We start from the raw sequence: 27,600 nt of genomic DNA, 5'->3' as shown, positions 1-27,600 counted from the left end.
CCAGGGCGAGCCGGCCGTCAGGAGGCGCTGACCGGGCTTTCCTGCCCACGCGGAGCGACTGGGCCGCCCTCCCCCTGTGCACGGCCTGCGCCCCGACCCGGCTGCCGCAGCCCTTGAATCCTCCTGGCGCTCGGGCCGGGACGCGTCCCCCCCCCCCCCCTCCCCCCGTCAGCTCCGGGGGAGAGCCGAGCTCACGTGTCACCTGAACAAAAGGCAACGCTGAAAACGAAAAGTACCCACAGGCGAAGCTTCCTGGAATTGTCAGCTGCCGTCGGCAAAGCGTCACTGCCTCACCCTGACCCGGAGACCTCCCAGACCGAAGGGGACCTGGAGCGCAGGATGTCCCCGGGAGCCCTGCCGTCTTCGGCACAGGCTGGGAGGACGTCCCCCTGTCACTTTTTCTGCTCCTGGTAAAAGGAATCGATGACGTCTTTGTACTTGTCCAGGACTGTGAACCGTCTCAGTTTCAACGTGGGACCTGAGAGAGCAAGTGGAAGGAGGGGTGAGGCCCGGGCTCGGAGAAATCCGGGAAGATGTGTCGTGGGGATCCGCGCCTCTGACGGCAGCTCAGCGGTGCCGAGCGCTTACCCCCCACTTCGGCCTTGATGGCTCGGAGGGCACTTCCCGGGGGAAGCCGCTCCCACCCGCCCCGGGGCGGACACCCCAGCGTGCTACAGCGGAGAGCGGCCCCCGTGTCCAGCTGAGGCGGCACCAGAGGCCTGCTCTGGTCTGTGGGCTGTGCCGCAGGGGGGCTCCACCCCCGACTTCACAGGAGATGCCGGTGGTCTCGCCCCCGCCGGGAGCCAGCTGGCCCCAGCCCAGGCACCAGTAGGGCCTCGGTGTCAGTCTGGGGGGTCCCATTGTGATTTCAGGGGAAACGGTCCCACGGTCGAAGCAGAGTTAAGGGTCGTGTTGGAACCGATCTGTGGGTTCGCCAGGCTCACCCCGCCTGGCCAGCTGCGTCCTCCCGCACGGCCCCCGCAGTAGTGGGGACAAACGAGGGAACCCCTACCCAGCTCTCCCCCTGCCTCGGAGAAGTCCTTCTGGAGAATGGCCCACTTCTGGATGTGGTAGGGTTGGGCGGCTGCCTTCCTGTTGACTCTCTGAATCCCTTCTTCAATGGCCCGGTACACGGCCTCGTCCCTCCTCCCCACGATCTCAGACACGGTGGTGGCGCTGCTCCCCACCCGCCGGCAGAACTCCACGGCTTGTTCGGTCAGGTGGTCCGTTGGGTGACAGGCGTCTGGGTCCAGCGTGCACTGAAAAGCCAGAGGTCAGAGCCGGCGCGGGCCTCACCCCGTGAGACGCGAGCCCATCTTGAGGAGGGTTTGCTGGGGCCAACGATGTGGCTCACTGTGAGCTGTTCCCGAAAGCTGGCTCAATGGTGGGTGGGACGCCACCCCGGCTGCGTGGGGCCCATGGTGCGTGGAGCCCGTGGTGGGATGACACCAGACGGCCCTTGGCCAGCACACCATGGTCTAAAGCAGGGACCTTCTCCTGTACGTCCGGCACCCTGGGCTCTGAGCATGTGAGCGGGGCAGCGCTGGGACAGAGGGACGGTCACAGCAGTACATTATCAGTTGTGGGGGTTGGGGGCGGTGCGCAGGGCAGAGCGTGTTCCCACAAGCTACACCACCCCTTGTGCAGGTAGCCAACAGGTCGTCCCGGGATATAGTCACGAGACCCCACGCGTGCCCCAGCCGGGCATGCCTTCTGCTGGGGCCGGACCCCCAGTCCGGCCGCCCCTCCCGAGCCAGACGCCCAGACGCACCTTCAAGGTGAGCAGCATGGACAGGAACTTCCTCTGGTCCCCGATGAGCATGGCGTTGCTGACGATGGGCAGCTCCATCTTCACGGCATCCTCGATGGGCACAGGGGGCACGTTCTCCCCTCCGGCTGTGATGATTATCTCTGGGGAGGCAGGGCCAGGCCCCCGGCACAGGCTTTAGTCCAGCACCCCCGCGGAACCAGGACCCAAGCCTGGGCCACGGCCCCTGGAAGCCACACCGGCCACTTGGGGAGGTGCAGCCGGCGCGGGGGGGGGGGGGGGCGGCGCACACCCTCGGAAGCACCTCTGACTCGCCTACCCCCTTCCCAAACGCCCTCCCCTCCGCAGCAGTCCAGAGCGCACCGCCTGCTCTCAAGGGCCTCTCAGCTCAGGAGGCGCCCCGCCTCGTCCACGCTGGCCCTCCCTGGTCTAAGCTGCTCTCACAGCGTCTGCCCCTCGTCCTGCGGAGGGCCGTGCACGAGCAGGTGCTGGCACTCAGTGCTCTGGTCTCTTCCCGCCAGGCCAGGCGGGAGTAAGCGGACGTTTACTGAATACACCTGGACTGCCCTAGCTGGATTGTGGCCCGTTCTAGTTGGACACAGAGGAATCAGTCACACTGTGTGCGGGCCCCATGTTGACGTCGGGCAGAGGAGAAGAATGAGACAGCCCCTGGCTGCAGCGAGCTCACCGGGCCGTGGCACAGAGGACGGCCGGGGAGGAAGCCGTCAGACCGGGCGTGTCTAGGGCAGCGAGAGTGGGCGTCCCTCACCACCCCTGCCTTCCTGCGCTTTCCCTGACCACCCGCTCACCCCCACCTGTGTCTTACACCGTCAGTACCCGCTAGAAACCCTCGGCAAACGGCATGGAGACGAACACCCCCCAAGACCCCACGCGAAACACACTCCAGGATAAAATGTTGAAAGTGTCCCTCCCGAGATCAGGAACAACACAGGACGATCGCCGTCCCCACGTCCGTTCACCGCACGCGGCTCCGGGTGTCCTGCCGGCGCAGAGGCAAGAGAGATACAGGAATGGAACGAAGGAACGAAACCGTCCTTATTTGAAGAGGATCCGACCGTGTCCCTGAAGGTTTGGAAGGAACACACAAGCCAGCAGAGTCACATGACTCGTCGAGGCCCCGCCACCCCAGGAGGGCGCGGAAGCAGCCTGTGTGCCCTCGGCAGGCAAGCAGAACGCAGATTTTATGTGATGATATTTACGGCAGCACCCACGATAGAATACTCAGGGCAAATCTAAGGAGAGGCGTGCAAATACCTGCACGCTGTGAACGTTGCCGACAGACCTCAGTGTGAGCACACGGAGGGCGGGGGGCACCTGGGGGGCTCAGTCGGTTAAGCATCCTGACTTCGGCTCAGGTCACGATCTCATGGTTCACAGGTTCGAGCCCAGCGACGGGCTCTGTGCTGACGGCTCAGAGCCTGGAACTTGCTTCAGATTGTGTGTCTCCCTCTCTCTCTGCCCCTCCCCCACTCGTGCTGTCTCTTTCTCTCAAAAATAAGTAAACATTAAAAAAAAAATTTAAGGATGCCGAGGGATACACGGGGTCCTTGTTTAAACTGGACTGTGTGACCCCGACTGACACCACAGGGGCTGCGGACACTTTCCCAGCTTCGCCGCCCGCCTCTGCTCGTGGTGGTTTGACCACTGGTTTGTTCTGTCTGTAATGTACTAAAAGTTTGTTAGTCCCTTTTCACGGCTCCCATGGTTGGAGCCACAGACCTCCCGCCTTCCGACACGACACAGAATTTCTCTGTTTTTCTGTTTTCCTCCAGTAGTCACATGGGCTCCGTTCTTTGAGCGTAAATGTTTTATCCTCTCTGTTGTGATCGTAGATGGACTAGTTTCTTCCGCGGTCCTTCTAAATCGCCGTGCAAACGGAAGCCACGGTTCCCGGTGGCGGCCTTGGCTTTCCGTGTGCGCGGTGCTGTCACCCTCCTTAGGGAGCTGGCTCTCCGTCCCACGGCCGTGGCCGGCACCGTGAACACTGCGGGACGTGGATGGTGGGCATCCGGTCCTGCTCCTGGCTTCTGGCTTCATTATGCTAAGCAAGTGGTCATCCATTTCTGGTTTTATCCCGTGCTTTTTTCCACGAATGAAGACATTAACGATTCTTGTGAAATACCTTTTCAACATATGTGCAGATGATAAAACTTTTAAAGTTCTCTTAATACATATCCCTGCATTTCCAGAATAATCCCACTTAGTTATGATGGGTTATTTTTTTAATGTGCTGGCAGACATTGTTTGCGAGTAGTTTATGCAGGATTTTAGCATATATGCTCATGAACGTCATTGGTCCGCAGTTTTCTTTTTAAATACAACCTTTTCAAGATTTTGGTATCAATGTTATACTCACCTCACCAAAAATTTGGAATTTTTCCTTCTTTTCTGTGCCCAAAAAACAGTTGAATTGTCATTGGGATTCCTCAGGACACCTGCTGGTCTCCGTGTTTTGTCTTTTGTGTATGTGTGTGGCGGGGGGGGGGGGGGGGGTGGGGAGGGGCCAGTCACTATTGTTTCCATGGGAACCGGTCTGTTTAAATTTACTATCTTTTCTGCCAGTAGTTGCATTTTCCCACGAAATGATCTCATTCGTGTTTTCAAACGTGTTTGTCCAGTGTTGAGCGATTGGTACCGCGTTTATGGATCGGAACTCAGTGTGGCGAAGAGATACGTTCTCACCACATCAGTCAGTAGATCCGATGGAACCAAACTCGAAATCTTGGAGGGCTTTTGGAGGCAGCAGGCCTGTTGGTAGCCAGCACCGTCTCACAGAGGAAGGCCACGGCCTCACGTGGACGTCTGGCCGTGTCACAAAGATACTCGGGGAGCTGGTGCGAGTCCAGGCGGGCAGACCAGCCCCCGACGGTGACGCCGGGGGACAGGCGGGCTTCTCGGCGGTGATGCTGGGCGCTGACCTCCAACCACACTGCACCCTTCCCCCGCCATCACCAAGCTCAGCCCTAGAGGGCGCGGTCAGTCCACCCCTGCAGCAGGGAGCGCGCAGCCTGGGCGCCCAGACTCGGCCGAGAGCCCGGCCCGATGGCACCCCTGCCTTGGAGAGATCCACTCATGGAGCTGGTTTCCCCAGGAAACGGGTGGGGGTTCCCGCAGGGATGTGTTCGGGCATCACATCCCCTCGGGCCAAGTGGGCAAAGCACCTTTTCCGCGGAAGTCCCCAGCTCTCCTCCTTGGGAGGGCCCCGTTCGTCATGGGAAATTTGAGGTCTCGTGTTTTATTTTAAATTTTATATCCAATCTGTGTTCTCGATATCGTCCCCGTGTTTGCGTGTAAAAATACGTGATATTTACACCCCAGAATCTTCTGGAAAGACTTGCCTTGTTTCTTTAAGAAGTCTGAATCCCAGCTCCACCACTTACTAGCTGAGTGACCTTGGGCAAGTTCCTTAACCTCTCTGGGTGTCGTCATTGGGAAGTCGGGGTAAATAAAACGATGTCAGTCCAAGTGCAGGAACTTGACATGCGCTCCGTACTCGGGGTACAAACAGTGCAGGCAGTACACCCGCCCACCACGCCTGCAGCCACGAGGCCGGCCAGCGGAGCTCACCTTTGAGGCGTCCGGTGACGAAGAGGAAGCCGTCCTCGTCCAGCCGCCCGGTGTCACCTGTGTGCAGCCAGCCCTCGGCGTCGATGGCCTCAGTCGTTTTGTCCTCCATGTTAAGGTAGCCCATGAAGATGTTGCGGCCCCACAGACAGATCTCCCCGACGCCCTCCGCGTCCTCGTTCACCAGCTTCACCAGGCAGCCTGGGACCGCCTTGCCGGAGCTGGGGGCGGTCAGAGGGAGACGGCGCCTCAGGGCAGGGTCAGGCCTCACCTGGGAGCCCCCGGGCTCCCCAGCTCCTCATTCTTGGCCAACGGCCAGAAGGTGTCCCCTCCCAGGATTTGTGGATTGCAACAGGGGACTTAGAGCTGAGGGGGGCGCCAATAAGAAGCTTTAAGGCGAACGAACGAATGAGTGAACGAACGAATGAATGGAGTCCCAATGCACAACTTCAAGCCCTGTGATGGGCCGGCAGGGAGGGGAGGTCTCGAGGCATGGCAGGTGACCCTCCACTCACTCCCTACCGGGGGGGGGGGGCTGGCCCCGTCCCCCAACCCCCCCGCCCAGTGGAGCCCGGGCCATCAGCCTTGGGGGGACACCCTCCCACACACCCCACCCTACTGGAGGGAGGGAGGTCCCTCCGTCAGAACCTGTTCAAGGTCCCCCGGGCTATCAGCACGGGCACACGGGCACGCGTGTACCTGCCGGGGCGGTAGTTGGAGAGGCTGGATATGCAGTGGGGCCCTGAGGTCTCACTGAGGCCGTAGCCGCCATACAAGTGGATGTTGAGGGCCAGGAAGAACTGCTGCGTCTCTGTGGTCAAGGGGGCCGCTCCGTAGAAGTGCTTCTGACATCTGGCAAAGCCCAGCGCCTGGCGGACCTTGGCCAGCACCAGGTAATCTGCCAGCCTGGCCTTGAAGGACTTCAGGTCACTGGTGGGGGAAGGAGAACGGTCCACAGGAAGAACCACACACTCACATGAAAAAGGTGAGTATTTGGTGGGCGCACGGCGGCCTGGCCACCTGTGAACGTGCACGCACACACAGGTGTGATACGTCCTGAGCCCGGAGGTCAGACAGGTTCAGCTGTGTCCAAGGCGCACACGCACGTACGCGCAGAGACTCGAGGCACATGTGCGTGGACACACGAGCACACACACGTCTGACCCCGTCCGAAGCCCATGAATGAGTCGTTCATGCGTATTCACGCTCCGTGTCTGTGCAAATGAAGCTGTATTTGCACACAGGTACATGTCTCATGAGACGTGATACCGTTTCGCAGGCTCACTAGTAATGGAAACTGTTTCTAAATCGGCACAGGCCAGGTTTATGCCACTGACCCTCCCACAGCACCTGTGGGAACGTGATAAGTGGTCAGAGGCAGTGGGGTGACCTCCGAGTGGTCACTTGGAGGCTGGAAAAGCCCTCGTCAGTGTGACCCCTTCCCCAGACACCTACTGAAGTCAGGAAACCCCTCCGGAGACCCAGGAGCCGCTCCGGGGAGGTGAATGCCACCCCAGACGGAGCAAGTTGGTCCCTCCACTCAGAGCACAGAGATGCGGTGACGGAGGTCTCACGCCCAGCACCTGCCAGGGCCTCCGCACAGGGGTCCCCAGGATGAGCCCAGCGTGTCCCGTCCACGGTCGCGTGGCCCCCGCCCTGCCCCCGCCCGGCCTCCCGTCCCCTTGTCCCGGCCCTCGTGGTACCTGCTGGGGCACGTCACGTTCTGCTCCAGGGTCACCGACATGGCCCACAGCAGCATCTTGCGCCGGATGAAGCCGGACCCGGCCCCCACCTCCCGGATGCGTTCCATTATCTTCTCCCACACCCGAGGCACCCCCAGGTGGGACGTGGGCTCCACCTCCTGCAGCGTGTTCGCCAGGCTCCCCTGTCCACCGCCAGAGGGGGGGCCCGCGGTCAGTGCCAGGAGCCCCCACACCCGAGTCCGCGCGCACACCTCCGAGGCGTCCCGCACACAGGCCCCACACGGGCGCCCACACGTGGACACGTGCATCTGCACACGACCCACCTTGTGTGCTCATGCTGCCAACCCTCCTGGTCACGTGGCCAGAGGCCTCGAAGCTCCTGGGTCCCTCCCAGCCCCGGGGGCGGCTCTGTCCCCCAGACGTGACAGTCGAACCCCGCGAAGCAACGGACCAGTTTAGGAGCCGACAAGGGACACCGCTCAGGGCCAGTGAGGTGCGGGAGGCCGGGGGGGCCGGGGGGCAGCTCCTCGTGGTTAACGGGAGTTTTCACAGCATGGGTGTAGTTTACGGGACTGAGAAGCAGGGCTCTGGCCGTCTGTGGCCTGTCCTCAACGGCGCGTGGACCCGCCCATCCCCTCTGGCCCTCTCCTCTGTGTGACCTCGCGGTCAGTCCCTTCTTGTTGGCCGCGCGGGCCGCGCCGATGGCCACCGAAAGAAACGTGACAGACGCTCACAAGCACACGCGCTCGGGGCGGGGGTGCCGAGCGGACTGACCTGCAGGGCGTCAGGCTCGGCGAAGCAGATGTGCGCCCCCCACTGGAGGCCCATCCACAAGTCGTACATCTGCGCGGCGACGTGGCTGAGGGGCAGGTAGCTGACCGCCACCTCCTGCTGGACTTCGGCCGCCTGGATGCCGCCGGCCCGGCTGCAGTGCCGCGCCGTCCACGTGATCTGGAGGACGGGCAGACGGCCCCGGCAGGGTCCACAAGCCGGCCCTGGAAGACTCACCCCGGGGCTTCGGCTACTTCGGGGACCTCTCTGCGGGGCGCTCCCAGGACAGGCCTCCCCTGCCCCCCTCCCCGCCTTTGCTGGGCTCGGTGCGGGCGGGACGCAGACCCACGGGCTGTCCCAGGTCTCCCGGGCCCCTGAGCTGAGGGGCCAGAGCAACGTCCACCGGCAGCCGCGCCCACCCATCTGGGCCCCGTCCTACGTTGTCCTGACTCAGCATCACGCCCTTGGGGCTCCCGGTGGTGCCCGAGGTGTAGATCAGCACACAGCACTGGTTGGGCTGCTGGGCGCTGATGACAGCGTCCAGGCTCTCCTCCGGCAGCTCGTCCCCCAGCCCCATGACTTCATCCATCTGCAGCCAGGCGGGGAGAGCGGGCACTCGGTCAGCTGGGCCGCTGGCCGGGCGCCCCCGTCCCCAGGCCCTCCACCCATACCGTGTACACGCGGGCCATCTTCCTTGCAGGGGCCTCTCTGTATGTCACTACGGCCTTCAGATGTGGCAGGTTTTTCCAGATCTGTGTGGACGGGAAACACAATGGGGTCTCGTTAAAGAAAGTTAGCCGCTGACAAGAGCCCCGTCTCCAGGCACTGTGGTCGCTGCAGTCTGCCTGGCAGGCACTGTGGTCGCTGGGTCCCCTGGCTCTGACCTGTGACCCACTGGGATGCCGGCCACCCTTCGTGCACAGCTGTCCCCTCAGGAGGGAACCAAGCACCCCAGGGGCTGGCTGAACCCCAAGTATGGTTCATCCCACAACAGAGAGGGATAGGGAAGGAACAAAGGGGACAGAGGGGAGGGGACAGAGGGGAGGGGACAGACCGGGGCAGGAACAGAGAGAGGGATGAGGAGGGACAGAGGGGACAGAGAGGGAGGGGACAGACTGGGGGGCAGACGGGGGGGACAAAGTGGGGGACAGAGGGGATGGGGGGACAGAGAGAGGGACAGAGGGAGAACAGAACTTGGTCATCTTGCTGAGTGGAGGTTAACAGAGCCCAGAGTTCAGGAAGGCCATGGGACTGGACACCAGCAAGGAGACACTATGGAGACAGAGAGTTCTAGAAATCTGTAGTCAGGGGCCCTGTCCTCCCGAGTCCTTGGCTGAGCCAGTGTGCACGGCAGAGAGTGAACCACCAGGGAGCTGGAGGACCACGGGAGGCCACAGGGGCCAGAACCATCCACGTGTCTGTGAGCAGGACGCAGGGCCCCTGCCGTGCGGAGCGGAGGCCTGGAAAGGTCAGATCTGAGCGCTGGAGCTAACCTAGCCTGAGGGTGAAGACCATATAAACCGGCCCAGAAGGGCCAAACACGAGTCTCAAAGTAAAGTTCAGAGAGAAAAAAGAATCCTGGAAAAACACGACCTATGGGAGAATATCAAGACCCCTGACATACGTGTAACTGGAGTCCCAGGAAATTTTTTTCTGAAAATTGAAAAGCAGCCTGAGAAGTTTCACATTTTATTATAAACCCACCAGTTCAAGACTCACAACAAACCCCAAGCAGGATAAACAAAGCAAAACCACACCAAGATACAATGTAATCAAACGCTGATCACCAGCGATGAAGAAAAAATCTTAAAAGCAGCTAGAGAAGAAAGAGGAACCCTCGTGCACTGTCGGTGGCAATGCCAGCGGGCGCAGCCGCTCTGGAAAACAGCGTGGAGGTTCCTCCAAAAACTAACAGTAGAGTTACCCTACAACCCAGCTATTGCACTACTAGGCATTTATCCAAGGGATACAGGTGTGCTGTTTCGAAGGCACACATGCACCCCCGTGTTTATAGCAGCACTATTGACAATAGCCAAAGCATGGAAAGAGCCCAGATGTCCATCGATGGATGAACGGATAAAGATGTGGTATATATATACGTGTATATATATAAGGGAGTATTACTCGATGATCAAAAAGAATGAAATCGTGGGGCACCTGGTGGCTCAGTCATTTAAGCATCAAACTCTTGATCTCGGCTTAGGTCACGATCTCATGGTTAGTGAGTTCAAGCCCTGAGTCAGGCTCTGTGCTGACAGTGCAAAATCTGCTTGGGATTCCCCCTCTTTCTGCCCCTTCCCTGCTCTCTCTCTCTCTCTCTCTCTCTCTCTCTCTCTCTCTCTCTCAAAATAAATAAGTAAATTCAAAAAAAAAAAAAAAAAAGAATCGGGGCACCTGGGTGGCTCAGTCGGTTAAGCGTCCGACTTCCGCTCAGGTCATGATCTCACAGTCTGTGAGTTCGAGCCCCGCGTCGGGCTCTGTGCTGACAGCTCGGAGCCTGGAGCCTGCTTCGGATTCTGTGTCTCCCTCTTTCTCTGCCCCTCCCCTGCTCAGGCTCTGTTTCTATCTCAAAAATAAATAAAAATATTTTTAAAACAAAGAACGAAATCTTGCCATTTGCAACAACATGGATGGAGCTAGACAGTATTATTCTAAGTAAAATAAATCAAGAAAGACAAATACCGTATGGTTTCACTCACACGTGGAATTTAAGAAACCAAACAAGCAAAGGGAAGTAAGAGAGGAGCAAACCAATGAACAGACTCTCAACTACAGAGAGCTCACTGACAGCTCAATGAACAGACTCTCAACTACAGAGAGCTCACTGAAGGGGCAGGGGTGGGGGACAGGGAAACGGGATGGGGGAGGAGGACACTTGTCCCGATGAGCACCGGGTGACGTAGGGAAGTGCTGAGTCATTATCTGTACACCTGAAACTACCCTAACACTGAATGTTAGCTGTGCTGGAATTAAAATAAAAACAGGAGGGGGCGCCTGGGTGGCGCAGTCGGTTGAGCGTGCGACTTCAGCCAGGTCACGATCTCGCGGTCCGGGAGTTCGAGCCCCGCGTCGGGCTCTGGGCTGATGGCTCGGAGCCTGGAGCCTGTTTCCGATTCTGTGTCTCCCTCTCTCTCTGCCCCTCCCCCGTTCAGGCTCTGTCTCTCTCTGTCCCAAAAATAAATAAACGTTGAAAAAAAAAATTTTTAAATAAAAACAGGAGGCCAAAAAACATCAATAAATAGAAGCACCAAAGAATCAAGATATCCAAATATACGGAGAGGAACAAACATATGAAATAATAGACTTCTCACCAGAAACAATGTAAGTTAAAAACATTGAAATGGACTCTTTAAAAGGCTAAAAGAATGAAAGAAACCCTGTCATCACAGAATTTTAAACTACATGAAAATATCTTTTGAAGAAATGGAAATAAACATGTTTGCAGACAAAGAGAGGCTGAGAGAATGTGTTACCATCAGATCTGTGTTACAAGAAAAAAAACATTGTATTTAAGCACGCTTCACGCCCAGCATAGAGCCCAGAACGGGGCCTGAACTCACAACCCTGAGATCATGACCTGAGCTGAGATCAAGAGTCAGATGCTCACTGCCTGAGCCACCCAGGCGCCCAGAAGAAAACTCCTAAGGCAGGAGATGACACCAGATGCAAACATGTATCCGCGTAAAGGAATGAGGACTGTAGGTGGCAAACGTGGGTAAATATGAAAGACATTTTTCCTTCTTTCAAAATGTCTGTGGGGCACCCGGGTGGCTCAGTCGGTTAAGCATCCGACTTCGGCTCAGGTCACGATCTCACAGCTCGTGGGTTCGAGCCCCACGTCGGGCTCTGTGCTGACAGCTCGGAGCCTGGAGCCTGCTTCCTGCTTCAGATTCTGTGTCTCCCTCTCTCTGCCTCTCCCCTGCTTGCGCTCTGTCTCTGTCTCTCAAAAATAAACAATTAAAACAATTTTAATTGTGTTCAAAACAGTGTACTATAGGGTTTATAACCTTATAGAAGTACGTTGCAAACAGCGCCAAGGACGGGGGGAGGAGGAAGTATGTTGTTGCAAGATTCCTGCATTACATGTGAAGCAATGCAGTCGTGTAATGGTAAGTAGTACGGCCTGACACTAGATGGCAGTATAGATCGTGTCATAAGGTGGACTGTGCGTAGTTAAAAAGGCAAAGGCAAACCCTAGCGTAATAGCAAAGAGGGGGAGCTAATTAGCCACTGGAGAGAAAACGGAATACCAAAAAACAAGATAAAGTAAAAATAAAAAACTCAATCCAAAAGAACTCCGGGAAGGGGAGAAAAGGGACAAAGCACAGGACACATAGGAGCAGCAAACTGGTCGATTTACAGTTTGTCCGGTGGGACAGAAAGGCAGGACCCAAGTCTGTGCAGTCTACGGGGGACTTGCTCTAAACCTAAGGACCCGATAGGTTCCAGGCAAAATAAAGCAGAAATACACGCCGTGCAAACACTAATCACAAGAATTCTGGGGTGGCTCTTGCAGCGTAAGACAGAGTAGCTCTGGGACAAGAATGTTCCTCTTTAGGGACGTTTCTTAGCGACAAAGCGGTTACTGAATTGAGGGGACACACAACTCCATGCAGGTATATATGTAACAGAACTGCAAAACCCCCGAAGCCAACACTGATGGAACTGACAGCAGAAACGGACAAATCCACAATCACAACGGGGGGTTCAGCTCTCGGCCCTGGTCTTCGGTGGAACAAAGAGAAAATCGACAAGGACACACACGATGAAGCCATCAGCCACGCCCACGTTCACGTCGCCGACGCGTGTCCTTTCAGACGTGCACAGAGGGAGCAGTCGCCGAGACACCGCGTCATCCTGCCCACCACACGTGTGTACAAACAGGGGCTTCTGGTGGCAAAGTGCCCCAGGCAGTGAGACACAGCTCTCTCTCTGGAGAAAAGTCCCAGCCGGTGAATTAGAAAACCGACATTCTGCCTCCACTCAGTGGTGACCATCAGTGGAGAAAGGCTGGTGGGGACCGTCACGGTGGAGGAGCAGTGCCCGCCCCCGCCCCCAGAAGTTGAGGGAGAGGAGGAGAGCAGATAAATCCGGATCTCGGGACACTGCCCGGGACCGTTGACCCGGCTTCTGCAACAGCCCCCACGTGTGGTCCCGTGCCGCACCCCCCCACCCCCCACCCGGCAGGCGTGTTCAGGACAGCGTGCGAGGGCCCCACGCCCCCGGTGTCAGACGCAGCAGGTCTGGGGTGGGGCCTCGGGGTTTGCATTTTCAAGCAGGTTCCCAGGTAAGGACGCTGTTGGCCGGCCGGCCTGGGCTTTGTTCTGAATTAAAGACAGGGACATGGCCACACACGGCCTGTGGCCGCTTCGTGTCCTGATTCAAAGGCACCTATGTCAAAACGGCCCTGCGGTGGGTGGCTGATGAGACCACCGGGATCGTATGAGAGACATTTCGTGTGCTCGTGGAGAATGCATGCCTACTGAAATACTCAGGGGGGACATGAGTTCACGTCAGAGATTTGCTTCAAAAACTTCAGCGAAAGAGGCAGACCGGCGCACTGCACGACAGAACAGGACATGTGGGACCAGCACACGAGGGCCGGCCACACTCTCGCAGCCTGGTCTGCTCGGAAGCTTGCATGATGCAAATTTTACCTGGGGTGGACATTTCCTAACTCTGGGCCTCAGCGGCCCGACCAGGCGAGTGGGTGGGTACCCGTTGCCCTGTCTTGTTGTACGTGTGTGTGTGTGTGTGTGTGATGTGGGGTTGCTGTGGAGGATGAGGGGGAGGGGCCCGGGAGGGAGGGATGGAAAAGCCCTTTGTAAGCTGGAGGTCTACAAGGACACCCGGCCCCGGGGCCCCCAAGCCCACTTCCGCACTCCCCCAGACCTTCAAGATCTTTTCCAGCTGCTTCTGTGTGTCGACCACGATGATGTTGGCGCGGCAGTCGTGGGCGATGTACTGACAGGCCTCCGGGGAGCTGGTGGTGTAGATGCCGGTGACGATGCCCCTGCGCGAGACCCAGGAGGGGTCCTGTCTGAGCCAGTGCAGAGGCCCAGCCCCTGCCCTGGAGGGCCCAGACAGGCAGAGGGGGCCCCCGGGAGGAAGGGGAAGTTGGGGAAAGAGGAAACAACCCTCCTTCCACTTTCGGCCCACCCCCGACCCACCAGAGACCCTGCCCCACCACAGCCACTCACCCTGCAAACACCGTGCCCACCGCCGAGAAGAACCACTCCGGGGAGTTGAAGCCAAGGATGGCCACGCTGTGGGCCCGCTCCAGGCCGAGCTCCAGGACCAAGGCAGACAGGCCCGGTCAGCCGGCTCCGAAGGGGGCCTCTCACGCCCAGCGGGGCCCCTTCCAGAGTGCAGGGACCAGCCTCCCAGGCACCCAGTCAGAGGGCACCCCGGGCCCTTCCCGCCCAGCACACCAGGCGGCCCCACTCATCCGAATGCGAGCACAAACGAAAAGTAAGTGCTGAGTGCCCGGCGGGTGACGAGGGCTCAGTAAAGGTAAAACCCTCAGAACGGGGCCCGGCCCACCGCACCCACCCAGAAAGTGTCGGAGGCTCCACAGGCATCATTTCTAAAGGCCTGTCAGGCGGGGGTCGGGGAGCAGGCCTCCGAGGGCCCAGAGCTGGAGGGCAGGTCTGGGGAGGGGCCCTCACCTTCAAGAAGCCCTTGGCGGTTCTCCGGGCCAGCAGGTAGTACTGGGAGTAAGAGAGGTGCTCCCACACGCCCTGGCGCTTGAAGCCCAGGGCGCGGAGGTCCCTGTACTTGTCCAGGGCCTCGTGGAACATCTGGTGTACGGTGTAGGGCGGCTGTGGGCAGGTGGTGTGGACACGCAGGTGAACGCGGCCGTCGGCCCGGGTGGTCCACAGCGGCTCCTCTGCATGGGGAGACCACGGCTGGGACCACGCCGGCCTAGGGTCACCGCCTCCCGGGGCCCCTGGGCCTTCCTCGGGCCGGGACTTTGGTCCCGAAAGTGCTTTGGCTGCCGGCAGACAGGCGAGGGATTGGGGTAGGCGGGAGGCTGCCCGGAGGAGGAGGTCTGATGGCCCCGAAGCACGGTCAAGGCTTCGGGATGCAGCAAGGAGGCGGAGGCCTTGGAGACGCGGAGGCCCCTGTGTCTGCTCCCGCCGTCAGGCCAGCTGGAACTTGTCCCAAGGCAGGGCTCCCTCAGACCCCGAGGTCCTGCCTCTGCCTCCTGAGAACGGGCCGGGGACAGACCGGCCGGACAGAAGGTCAAAGCAACAAGAGCGGCAGCCCCCCGAGGGGCTGATCTGAGCCTCCTGTTTCTTTGTTTCCGGTCGAGACCAGGACGGTGCCCGACCTCACCCCAGCCTCTGTGTCAGGGAGGAACAGGGGTGGCGGGGACTGGGGGGCACGGCCCCGCTGAAGGGGAGGCCGCCCTCGGCCTAGGCGCTGCCGCCTGGCGGGAATGGATACCAAGGCTCACCCGACGTCTGGGAGTTGTAAATGTCGGCTCACACTTCTAGAAAACACTGTGTGGACCAGGTCACCCATCCTCAGTTCTGTGACCCCAGTAAGTCCCTGGTGGAGCACATCTCAGCCCCCCCCCCCGCCCCCCCCGACACTCAGACGGCTCCCAGCTTTCACCCTCGTTCTAGGCTCCCCGAAGGAGAGAGTTCTAGAAGTGTTCACTGGATCAGAAGGGAAAAGCTTTTGGACTTTTGGGGGACATTTTAGAGCTCCTTCATCTAACTTCTGCTCTCCTGCGCCCGGCACGGACCCCCCTCCCTGTCAGCGGCCTCACCTCACGGCACCCGCGCTCCCGCTCGAGTGAGGACAGAGGGGAAGGAGGAGAGAAGGGCCCTCTGTCTCTGTGCAGGGGCGGGGCCCGGGGCTCCACCTCCAGCCCCTCTCGATACCCAGTCCTCACCCCCCGGAGTCACTCCCCTGTGGTCAGAGGTCCTGCTTCCCGAGCACCTGCCTCGTGCCCGGTGGAGGTGTGTGTCTTGTGTCACAACCTCTGTTCCGTCCCCGCAGACCCCATGAGAAGCAGGCCGGGGAACAGCTTCCGGCTGGGGGCAAAGCTGGGTTTCTGACCCACAGGCCCATGCTGACCGCAGCTCCTTTGGGAAAGGACTGTCCTGCCTCCTGCCCAAGTCCTAGAAGCCTCAGGAGCCGTGATCCTGGACAGCTGTCACCTTAGGCCATTGCCTCTTCCCATGTTCTGGGGCTCCCGGAGTGACCTTTCTGAACCCAGATCTGACCTGTTCGAGGGCCTCCCATGACTGCCCTTGACCACAGGGTTGTGTCCACACTGTGGCTTCTAGGAAGGCCCTCCCCAAAGGGCTCCTGGCCCCTGTGACCTCGGCCCGCCCCCTTCCTCACAGCCAGCCTGAGCGGTGCTCGGCCCCCCTGCCCCCACCACGCTGCTGGGCCCCCTCCCCACCACACACGGGGGCCTCCCGTCCCGCAGGCCTGGGAGGCCCTGACCTGTTCAGGATCCTTCTGGTGCACCTGCCACAGCTCGGGGCCTCAGCCTCCGGTGCCGGCTGCCCAGAAGGAAGACAGAGCATCTCCGAGCCTGGGGTGTCTCACGCTCCCCTCTGTCCCCTCACCTCCACGTGCTCCCACCGCTCAGCCTTATCTCTGTCCAAATAGAAGTCTCTGGACCTTGAGTCAGAAGCCCCGTCCTTAGCAAGGTGGACGGAGCACTCGGAAGGACGCACACGCCCACAAGCCTGAGCCGTGGACCCCAGCCGTGTCCCCCGACCGCAGGACTGGGCACAGAGCCCAGGCCCTGAACCAGGCCCGCGAGGCCACTGCGCCACAGAGGCCGCTGTCTGGGGCCGGCGCGCTGACCTACAGGGTGACGGAGGCCACGGCGGGCGGGGAGCGGAGCCCCTGGCCACCTCCTGGGCTCTTTCCTTCCCTGCCTGTCCTCATGATCGCCTGCTGGGACTGAAGCCGCCGGACCCACCGCCAGCCTGCTGACCTGGGTCTCTCCCAAAGTGGAAAGCGTGAAGCAGCAGAGATGTCCCCAGGCACCCAGACGACACTCACTGCTGGCCAGGGTGCTGTGCAGGGTGGGAGTGTGAGCTGGCGCAACCTTCCTGGGGGCAAGCGGGTGACACACGTCACGGGCTCCAAGACGGAGTCACCTTTGAGCCAGAAATCACGCTTCCAGGACGCGCCCACAGGAACCAAGCAGAGATACAGAGACAGTACTGTGGTCACCGATGTCCAACAGGGGCTGGGGACCCACCAGGGTGCGGCCACGCCCTGGGCTCTCGGTGGCCATTAAAACGAAGTGTTTAAGGACGTTTAACGACCAGGAAACGTCCACAGGACATCGGGTGGACAGTGTGCGTCACAAGTGCAGACATGTGCGTGAGCATCACAAAGCTCCCACGCTCGGCCTCGGGAACCTCTCCCTTCCTCCCCTAGACTCCGCGCCCCTGCAAGCGCCCCCTGGTGGGAACACGTGTGCCACCCATTAGGGATACCGACAGACAGAACTTTAGCTGGGGGCTAGAGGGCCAGTCGCAAATTCCCACACAGCACGTCAGAGTGAGAAGGCTTGAGTCCCGGAGAGGCAGGGATAGCCACGGTCACAGCAGGGTAGGGGCAGAAGTGGGACAAGACCTCAGTCCGTCCTGGGGGCTGCCTTGCACCCAGAGGCGGGTCAGTGAACGGGTGTAGGCCTGGGAGGGCCACAGTCCGTTCCCTTGGGGATGCTGTTGGGGGAGGAGAAAGTGGTGGCCGAGTCCCCTGACCCTCTGCCACGGGGTGGGCCGCCCGGAACCAAGCAGCAGGGAGGGACACAAGCCATGCGGTCCCCAGGCTGATGGTAGAGACATACGAAGTCAGGGTGACCTGCCAGTCCTTTATTCTTTTCGTTTTTTTCTTCTTTTAGGGTAGGCTCCACCCCAACGTGTGGCCCGAACTCACGACTCTGAGATCGAGAGTCACATGCTCTACCGACCGAGCTGTCCACACCCCACCTTGAAGTTCACAGGGACACAGATCTACCAGACCCAACCAAGCTCACTGCTACAGTAACAGCCAAGGGCACGGCCAGGACCCAGTCACGGTCCCTGTCACCCAGGAAGGCGCCCTAGATCCCGGCTGGACCCAGCTCCAAAAGGCAACCAGCCATTCAAGTGACAGAGAACCCAGCCGGCAAACAATGCAGCCCACAGCCCAGAGCACGAGGCAGAGGGTGACGGCTGAGTGCTGCGGGTGGGCTTTCCCAGGGCCCGCCTGCCCTTCTCCCTCCTCCTCCCCCTCCTCCTCCCCCTTTCACCTCTTCTTCCCCCCTCCCCCTCCTCCTCCCTCCCCCTCCTCCTCCCCCCTCCTCCACCCCCTCCCTTCTCCCTCCACCTCCTTCTCCTCCCTCTTCCACATCCTCCTCCCCCCCCTCCTCCTCCCCCCCCCTCCTCCTCCGCTCCCTCCTCCTCCTATCTCTCTCCCTCGCCCAGGTCACGGCCTGACCTTATCAATCACCCATTATTCAGGGGGTGGCTGGGCAGGCAGGGAGCTATTTTCTTCGGGGCTCTGGAATAACAGCATCTGAATAGCAGAGGAAATCACTCTCAGTTGTCTAGGGAGGAGAACTCAGAGAGGAGAGGCCCCAGGGATGTTTTCTGTGGGAAGTGGCCTGTTGTACACATGGAGGGGTACGCTGGCCCTAGGAGAAAGGTGGTTCTCGGCCAGGGACAGATCTCTCTCCAAGAACGCTCCTTCTGACTGGACCCTGGTGTCCCTGCCACAGAGGCCAGTCACGGACTAGAGCCGGCACGCTCCCACTCCACACGGGCCCTTGGAAACCGCCCACCCCATGCCAGGCACTCTAGGGGACGGGTAAGAGAAAGAGAAGGACGTGACTCCAGATAAGGACAAGGCCGGCCTGGGACAGAACGGTTTGTCTAGCCCTTGTACGGAACGCACTAGAATGGAGTGTTGGCTGCACGGTGTCTGAGGTTTCTCAGTGGTTCAGGGGAGACACCCATTCCACCTGGTAGCCAGCCTTCTTGCCCGAGGGCCAGGGGCTGTGGACTTGTGGCCACTAAGCGGAGAAACCCTGGGCTCCCTGGGCCTCCGTTTCCCCATCTGAATTGCAATCTGGATATGCAGGGCGGGGCTGGGGCGGGCTGACATGGGCTCTGGGGACACGGCGGCGGACGTGCTCCGGAAATGCACAGGGGACCCTGAGCTGGTCTCCACCGGCTGGAGAGAAGAGAGGTCTGGGCCCGGGGTGGGAGCAGCTCAGCCCAGAGCCCGAGGACACGGGTGCCCCCAACCTGACACGCACGGGCAGGGCGGGGCAGGGAATAGCCAGGTAAGGAACATCCAGGTGGGGTCCGGACAATGTCCAGGCAGGGGCTGCATGGGCGCCTTGGTCCCCGGGTCCCTGCCTGATGCCCAGTGACACCTGCAGGCACCCCCAACCTTGACAGAGGTGCCCTCCCTCTGGAAGCCCCAGAGACTTCTCAGCCCCACAGAGACCACCTTCAGGGGCACCCCGGGGGCCGGACCCCAGTTGCCCAAGGCTGCATTTGTGTCATTTTGGGTTTGAGCCCAGCCTCCTGGCCCCTCCTTTGTGCACACGCCCTGTCAGCACCTCGGGGAGAGCCACGAGCAGCTCTGGGCCTGGACATGGCCTCTGACCCACACTTGACCTTGACAGAACTGGACATATGATTAGGAAAAGTCTCTGCAAGGATCCCCAGAGGCTCCACTGTTTTGTGGTTGAGGAGGCTCGGGTTCCCACTGTTCCCGCTTCTCAGGTGAGGATCTACCTGCTCGAGTGTCCTCTGTTCTCTGGGAAGCCTTCCCTCCCATCCCCTCCCCACCCCCACCCCACCTCCACCCCAGGCTCAGCTGAGCTGTCTTCTGCCTCCCACTGTCCCCAGCCTCAGGCTGTGGGCTCCCCAGGACAAGGGTGGTATCTGTCTCCTTGCAGCCAAAGAGAAGCCATGACCTTGAGCATCTGGGGAGGGCAAGACTGAGAGACTGAGCGGGGCCCTGTGTACCCCCTGACCCACCAGGGGCTTCACGGGGCTAGAAACCCCCAGCACCAGAGCTCCCCAGTGGGTGTGGGGGGTTCCTAGGAAGCACAGGTACGGGGAAGAAGCCCCGTCCCCAGCAGCTGCTCTCCCCTGCCCTCCTCCCCTTCCCTGGGGTCTTGGCCTTGCCCTGCTCCGGCTGGGGGTTTGTGCTCAGCTGGAAAGAACTAGAAAGCAATGTGTCCCCAGGCCCTGGCACAAGGCTGCCTTTGTGTAGGGGTCAGATTCTGGCAGTTCTGTGGCCCTATTCAGGGGCTCCCGCCCCCCACCCCCACCACCAGCTCAGAGCCTAGCCTGGACAGGGGCCTGGGGACCTCCAAGCTTCTGGGAACTCAAGGAGACCCAGGTGGACGCTCACTCCTGAAGGCAAGACGCCCAGGGGGGGCTGCTAGCCCAGTAGTTAGCTGGAGGGGAGGCAGGGGCTGGCCAGGCCTGGAGGGGACTGTACTGTCACCAAGGCCCAAAGAGGCAGCGTGGCCAGTTGAGAGTTCTACTTCTCACTCACTAGCTGTGTGACTCTGAGAAACTCACGGGGCCTCTCTGAGATGGTTTCCTCCATCAAATGGGAATGCGGAAGTGCCCGCCCCAGGGCTGCTTTGAAGATGAGGTGAAGAGTGCAGGCGGCACAAAGCCCGGCCCAGGGGACAAGTCCAACAGGAGTCCGCCCTCCTCTCAGGGCTCAATCCCGGTGGTAGCCTCCAAGCCCCGCCCCTTAGTCTCCCACGCAGCCAGCGCCTTCCCCCAACCTTCGAGAGAAGCACAGGCTCCCGCCCCCTCCCCGGGGAGAGCCGGGCTCCTCAAGTTGCCTGGGAGTCTGGAGAGAAGCCCCCCGCCCCCGCCCCCGCCCCGCCCCTGGCAGCAGGCTGGCACCTGGCCGGGCGCGTCTCCGTAGCTGCTCCCCAGAGACACGGGGGCAGCACAGGGGAGGCTGGGCCGAGCACAAGCCGCACGCCAGGCCCGTGGGGGCTCAGGAGGCCTGCCAGGCAGTGCCCTGGGCAGTGCAGGGTCCCGTGGGGCGGCTCCTCCCGGTGCCCGCTGACAGAAACGGTGCCAGGAGACCCCTCTGGCCGGGGATGCTCGGCCTGGGAGAGGAGCAGCTTGTCTGATGGCAGCAGGCGGCCCACGGCGGAGGCGACCGGCATTTGCTCCGCAGGGAGCCAGGCGGCCCTGGGCGCCCAAGGAACCCGCCCTCCTTATGCCTCTTCGCGTCTCTTCCAACGGGCATGGCGACCTCCGCCTTGACCCTGCTTCTGTCCTCCCACCAGGCCCGTCCCCCGCCCAGGAAAGCCAGGCCAGAGGAAATCTGGGGGAGGGGGCCCCGGGCCGCCCCTTCCACCTCTTGCCTGGTTCCGCCCTCACCCGTCCAGGGGTCCAAACACCACCTCACACACTACCGCTTGCTCCCCGAAACCCACGCCTCGGCTGACCACGGGGAGGACGCCAGGTGGGCCCGGACTGAAGATCATTCTACAGAGATACGCCGGCCACAAAGGCTTCCACCAAAGCCCCGGGCCGGGGGTTGGGGTGCTCTGGGGACCGGGGCTGCTCTGAGGAGCCCGGGGGACTCAAGCCCGGGAAGACCCGCCCCTCCGCGCGCCGCTCTTTGCCCCCCAGAGGTGACACCGGACAGGGACAAACGACAACAGTGGACCACGCCACGGACAGCGCAGAACTCAGGGGACGGCGGCCCTCCGTGCCAGGCACTCGCTGTGTCCGTGTTCGTTCGGCTCGTGCCGTGCCACAGTGTTGTCATGAGCCATTAAAAACGAGCACGCCCTGTGTTACTACCGTTTTGATGACTCTTCGGGGTAAATGGTAACTCTGCCTCCCTCAAAGTGCAATTATCTGAGGGTCAAAGTCTTTAAAAGGGCACGTGACTCTCCAGGCCTCCGCACGGACTCTGCTGGCTGCCACCCACCGGCCTCGCCGCAGGCCACAGGGGCTCCACCGGGTCCCCGCGGCCCGGCAGCCCGGCCCCAGGGGAGGCCCTCCCAACCACCCGCTGCCTTCCCTCGCGCTCGGCCCGACGCGGCCACGAGGGAAGGGTGTGCCGGGCCCCCGCTCGCCTCTGCCTCTGCCCGCAGCCCACAGCCTCCCAGCCGCTCACCTGAGCCAGCCAGCTGGGCACCCCTCGCCTTCTCCAGGGACGAGAGCGGGACAGCATGGCCGAGGGACTCTTTGGAGAGCGCCTGCCCATCACTCGGAGAGCTAGAGGGGAGGGGCGAAACAGCGTGAGACGCCCGGGGCCTGGCCCGGCCCTCCGGTGCCAGCCCCGCACCCACGTCGGCACCTGGGGGCGCCGCCGGCCTCTCTCCGCCTCGCGGGCTGCTCTGCGTCCTCGTGGGGGTCAGGGAACAGGACCTCAGTAGCTGTAGGGCCACCCTCAGCCCACCCAGCCTGTCCCACAGCCTCCGAGGGCTGCTGCACACTCCTCTGTTGCGTGGCTCTCTCTGGACTCGGTGTCCCCGTCCGGACAGGACCCCGAGCACGACTCCAGCGGGGGCCCCCCTCCTCACCCCACACCCACCAGGCCTCAGGCATTGAAAACAGTCACGCTTAGAAGCTCAGGGCGGAGCTGAGGACGGTGCCAGGGCTCCCACGGGCCTCTCCTCCCCGGGAGGGCGTGCGGGGTGCCCTATGCCTTCCCCAGTGGAGAGGACAGGCGTGGGCTAGAGAGCTCCGGCCCACATCCTCCTCGCTTCCCAGGCACGGTGGCCCTGGACAATGATCTCCCTTCCAGCCAGAGAGCCCAAGGGGTTGTAGGGCCCCCGTTGTCAACCTATTGATCCACACAGCAGCATTCTTCCTCAGGGTTCAACCGGCCAGACCTCAACCGCCTGGGTGATGAGCAGACGGAGGTCAGTGCACACCTCAGCCAGGCAGGAATGTAACCCCACACAACTCCAGGGGCACATTTCACAGTCATCGGCTATGCAAACAGTGCCTACTGGAGTTGTGCAGCCTGCAGCCTGCACAACTGGTCACCGCAGCCCTGAGGACAGGACCCTGGCTCCCGTCAGGGTGGGGCTAGTCCCACCCCCACCCGGTTCCCAGGCTGTCGGGCCAGTTACCTGTTTGTCACACTCGGTCTTACTTCTTGCTGGTACTGCAGGTTCAAACTAAGTTTGCGAACACACCCAGGCCCACCTGGAGGCAGTCTGCTTAAGAACCTGATAGGTTTTAAATCGAAAGACATCAGGAGGTTGTGAAGGGAGGGGCGTAGGGACAAGGGGGCTGAGTGGGGGCTAAGTTGGTCCCCTTCTTGTGTGTGAGCAAGGTGGCCTGTCCCAGGGGAGCCACCGGAGGGGTGAAAGGATACAATTTCTGGGGTGGGGCTTCCGCACCAGGCGGAGGGTTCTGAGCTTGGAGCTTGTCCAGCCGACTGTGGGTCATTGGTCACCACCATTACGTTGGGGTCGCAGAGGGGCCCCCCCACATTATACTGATACAAACAGCCCTGAGCTCTGGGCGCAGACACGAATGAGGGTCCCCCACCGGGAGCCCCAACGCGGGTGCCACGAACTTGGTGCAGTGTCCATGCTGTCCCGGCCACGTCCCGAAGACGAGCGAGTCTTCCAGAGGGTTGGCCTTTCACAGCACCCGCTGGGCAGCTCACCCTCGGACGGGCCAGGGCCGCCACTGGCTGTGATCGCTCGCCATCCGAGCCACCTCCTCACAGACAAGTCTGGAAACCCTCGCCATCAAAAGGCACAGACATTTCCCCCGCTAATGAAATCTGTATAAACTGGTTCTGGATTTAAAACAGCGAAACCCAGACTACAGGAAAAGACGGCCGCCTAAGGAAGCCGCGAGCCAAACGTACTCATCATGACTAGAGCCTTCTGTTTGCTGGGGACCTTGGCCTGTCTCTCGTGACTCAGATGTGCTGACGTCCACTCCCCCATCCTGCTCTGTCCTTCCCTCGGTGACAGGGTGGAGTGGGTCCCCTGCCTCTGCCTGCCGTGACAGGGGACAGCTTGCTCACGGCCCACGTCGGGCAAGAGGTTCCTACTCAACCCCTAAGCCCTGTGCCCGAAGGATACCGGATGCCTAATTAAGAGAAGGCCAAATTCCAATTTTCCAAGTGAGGAAAGCTTGCTCTTCCCCTCACCAGAGCCCTTGAGATCCCATCTCTTTCCGGGGATGTCACCCTCGCCCACCGACTGAGCCCGACCTCCCCATAACGTTCCTGCTCACTCGGGGCCATAACTAGTAACCGGTGTCCTTTCCACTCAGAACACGCCCGGGAAGGGAGCCACGCCCTGTCGCGCTGGGGTCTGCGCCCTCCCACGTGGCCGCAGCCCCCATATCGGCGTTGGGGACGCCGCTGCTGTATCATCGCTCACCCTCCCTGCGTTCCTGTGGGGGCAGCCGCTCACCTGGGGCACCCTGGGGTGCATGATGGCGAAGCCGGACCACCCAGCCTGCTGTCCCCAGACTGTAAGCCAGAGGCACAGCTTCCAGAGTGGGATTTGTCATCCTCAAAAGAGGGCACGTGACATGCGAAGCGTCCCCACTGCTCTGACCCCTCACACGCACCTGGGCCCTTCTGACTCCTGTGCTCTGGACAGCGTGGCACCGGGATCCACTCAGGGACCCTCAGGTGAGGTGGGGCCGCCGTGATTAGCGCCCCGGCCCGACGCAGGTGGTTAGCACAGTGTTCCCGGCCTTCTGGAACACCACACTCCTGCCCTCACACACCCCATAAGCACCTAGCCCTCTTCTTACACAGAAACCAAATGTCTTTAGCACCTGCCCAGTGGCTCTGGAAGCAAGGAAGCCCTCGAAGGGAGCGTGGCGTGCATACACTGTGTGGTGGGGGCTGGGCGGGGGCCTGGGGGAGCCTGCACTCCCTCTCCTGACCATCTCTGGTCAGGTGGTCTCTCTCTTCTCTTCCTGTCTTGCCAGAGGTGCTGATGGGAGAGCCCACTGAGCCTCACTCAGCAACTCCTCCAGGGTGCCCTCAGGGATTATCTGCAACACTCTCACTCTCACAGCCTGTGAACACTCAGGTTTAGGCTCTGAAGGCCACACATAGCTTGGTAAGCTCTGTGGGCCGTGTGTCCTTGGGCCCTGGGGCACACTGACGTGCAGAGCAGGAGTCAGCAGACACACAAGCCCATGGGCTTTCCCATGGGAGCCCCTCCTGGACGGGGGTGCATCGCCTGGCTATTTCTGTGGTCTTTCTTCCCTTTCAGCCTTTAGCAGCCAGGTCACTGTCCTGTACACAACAGGGGCTCAATGAATGCCTTCTTGGACAACATAGCATTGAGGTTCGCCAGAACCGGCCCGCCTGGGTTCAGCTCGCTTCACTAGCTGGGTGACTGTGGGCAAGGCACTGCACCTTCTCTGAGCCCCTCACGGTGCTCCGTGTCAACCCTGTGGCGTCATGAGCACATGTGAGCCCTGCAAAGTGCATGTGCATGTCTGCTCTCCTCCTACTTCCGGGGCCGTCACGGATCTTTCTGGGAGTAAGGAGGAGACAGTGCTTTGGCACGACTGGGAGGGTGATTAAGTGCAGTGACCGGGGGTCCAGCGCCGGGGGAGGAGGCGGGGCCTGCTTCCTTACACGGTCCTCAGGACGGAGCCGGCAGACCTGAGCAGGAGCATTTCTGGCATGGTCCCCGCGGGGCCGCGGCCTCTGGCTCACCCAGGACAGCGCCAGGACCGCAGGGAACTCATCAGCCCGGGGGAGGCCCCGCTCCACCAGACCGCCCTGCAACAGAGACACGGCGAGTGTCAAGGCCGGGGCCGCTTGGGCCCCAGGCAGGGCTCACCCACTCTGGGCCTGGCACCGGTCTCTAATCTGCTGCTTCCTGAGTCCACAGGCCCCTAGCTTGAGAAACCGACCCGCCGTAGGCCTCTGTCTCTACTCTCAGGCAGGCCCGCTCACTAGGATGAGGCAAGAGACTGGACCCCCAGGCCTCCTGCTACGCAGAGTCCTCACCGCCCCTGGCGGTCCTCCCCAACCCTGCTCCCGATGTCCCTCTGCCCAGGGCGCTCAGAGAGCCCAGCTCCCGGACGCCCAGTGTCTTCTGTGCAGGGCGTGGCCCAAACATTTCCCCAACCCTGAGAGGCCCAGGCTGGAAGCCGGGCCAGATCACCTCCAGGTGCCCCGCTCCGTGTCACACGGTGGGTCGCAGCCTGCCCCGGCAGCAGCTTCCTCACCGGCTCCTGGACCCCCGCCACAGTGGCCCACGCCCCTGGTGGCCCGTCTCACCTCGAAGATCAGTCCCGGCAGCTCTCTAGGGACGCGGCTTCCAGGCAGAGGGCCGCGCCGAGGACTCTGGGCCGCGTGGGCCCAGCGGGCCTTCCCCCTCTATGTTGGCTGGTCCGGAGCGTGTGCCCGCGCCGTCGGCCAAGCCAGCCGTCGAGAGCTGGGGGCCCGCGCTGCGCTGCTCCCGGTAATGAGGCGGCCGAGGCTGGGCGTGCTTGCGGGGACCCGCCCCGGACCGCCCAAGGCACCGGGGAAGGCGTGGCCGACACCTCCGACCCACCTGGCTCCGGCCCAGCGGCCCACCTGCAGGCCTTACATAAGCAGGTGGGAAGGCCCGGAGGGGCCTGCGGGGGCGGGCGGGCGGCCTGTTGGCAGCGGTCCTCGGTCCTCGGCAGGGCGACATCGCTCTGCCACTGGGCCCTGCACCTGGGCCGGCCTGGGCCCCCGCGGCTGCCGGAAGCGTAACTTTTCGTCCTGTTTTGTTTTGCCTTTTTAACCGTTCCGGAATGCACGACCGTGCCCAGGCTCTGGGTGCGTCGGCTCCCGGCGCCCTGCCCGCAGCCCCGTGCCGGGGACTCGGGGACAGGCTCCACGGCCCGAGGAGGCACCTACACAGGCCCAGGGGCGCGGCGTCCGTGCGCAGAGGGAGGCAGAGCCGGACGGACGCCACGCCTCCCGGACCCCGCGCTGGAACCAGGACGCCACTGCACCGCGTGCACCCCATCTGCGCACCGGGAAGCCCCGCCCCCTGCCCCAGGATGACCTCGCGCCTGCGCCTTGCCCTCTGGTGCTCCTCCAGGGCTTGTCTCGGTCCAGGGACTTGAACCTGAACCTTCTAACACCAGGGCCCCTGCTCCTTGGAGTTTTCGCCCCCCACCCAGGCACCCCTGCAGGCCCGGGATCCCTCACCCCTACTGCAGACAGCCCTACCGGGTGTTAAGGGGAAATTTTAAATCCTATGTGAAGGCCCAGGAGCAGGGCACAGCGGCCGCGACGGGGCTGGGCCGTTCCAAGGCCCTGAACCCAGTCGGAGGGCAGAAGACCCGCAGACCACTCCGCGGAGGGGGTGGGTCGGTGCCAGCGTGCTCACTTCAAGAAAATTCTGCCCGTCACCAAATCCCAACTCTTCAAGTTCTCTGTTCCTTGCAATACGTGACCAGAGCCACCCACGGATGCCCGGCAGCTTGGGTCCGCGGTACTAGCCCCCAGCCTCCCACGGCTTCTCCCCGTCCTCCGCCCTGGGGTCCCCAGTGGACTTTGGAAACCTGTGCTCTGACCCAACCCCTGAGGACATGTCTCTGTCTCAGAGGATGCGCCTGCCTCTTGGCCTCCCTTCCTGCTCTCCCGCAGAGGGCCAGGAGGCGATGTTAATCATTGGACTTGGTGCTGGGCATGCAAGTGGCTGGGAGCCGGCGGCAGAAAGTTCAAGGGCTGGCAAGAACCCCAGGCTTGGCTCTCTCAGCCCCCTGGGCAGCCTCATGTGCCCTCCCCTCTGGAGGTACAGTTTCTAAACTGATG

The 27,600-nt window shown here is 61.4% G+C and overlaps 1 protein-coding gene across 1 annotated transcript; it reads right to left on the bottom strand.

Annotated features, from left to right (window-relative positions):
* Positions 1 to 389: 389 nt before the first annotated feature.
* On the bottom strand, positions 390 to 25,484 carry ACSBG1 (acyl-CoA synthetase bubblegum family member 1). Its single transcript, XM_047101124.1, has 15 exons — positions 25,435 to 25,484; positions 22,937 to 23,035; positions 21,973 to 22,073; positions 14,496 to 14,716; positions 14,028 to 14,116; positions 13,720 to 13,840; positions 8,499 to 8,579; positions 8,267 to 8,416; positions 7,831 to 8,007; positions 7,057 to 7,238; positions 6,053 to 6,373; positions 5,357 to 5,574; positions 1,772 to 1,911; positions 1,013 to 1,259; positions 390 to 478 (listed from the first exon to the last, which is right to left on the bottom strand). The coding sequence occupies exons 1-15, from the start codon at positions 25,482 to 25,484 to the stop codon at positions 393 to 395; spliced, it is 2,283 nt and encodes a 760-aa protein (XP_046957080.1). The 3' UTR covers positions 390 to 392.
* Between the last annotated feature and the right edge of the window lie 2,116 nt (positions 25,485 to 27,600).

Source organism: Lynx rufus, unplaced genomic scaffold (genome assembly GCF_022079265.1).
Source record: "Lynx rufus isolate CCGP_SWC_20201006 ecotype Redwood Valley unplaced genomic scaffold, mLynRuf1.p SCAF_57, whole genome shotgun sequence".
Lineage (NCBI taxonomy): Eukaryota > Metazoa > Chordata > Mammalia > Carnivora > Felidae > Lynx > Lynx rufus.
This window is presented reverse-complemented; position numbering and strand designations above follow the sequence as displayed.

What these genes read in the sequence shown, in the direction of transcription:
- ACSBG1 (XM_047101124.1), bottom strand. Translation starts at nt 25,484, where the DNA reads ATGCCAGAAATGCTCCTGCTCAGGTCTGCCGGCTCCGTCCTGAGGACC. An exon ending in AGATGGCCCGCGTGTACACG is followed by an intron (nt 8,417 to 8,498) that starts GTATGGGTGGAG and finishes GCCTGGCTGCAG; the next exon opens with ATGGATGAAGTCATGGGGCT. An exon ending in TCCAACTACCGCCCCGGCAG is followed by an intron (nt 5,575 to 6,052) that starts GTACACGCGTGC and finishes GACCGCCCCCAG; the next exon opens with CTCCGGCAAGGCGGTCCCAG.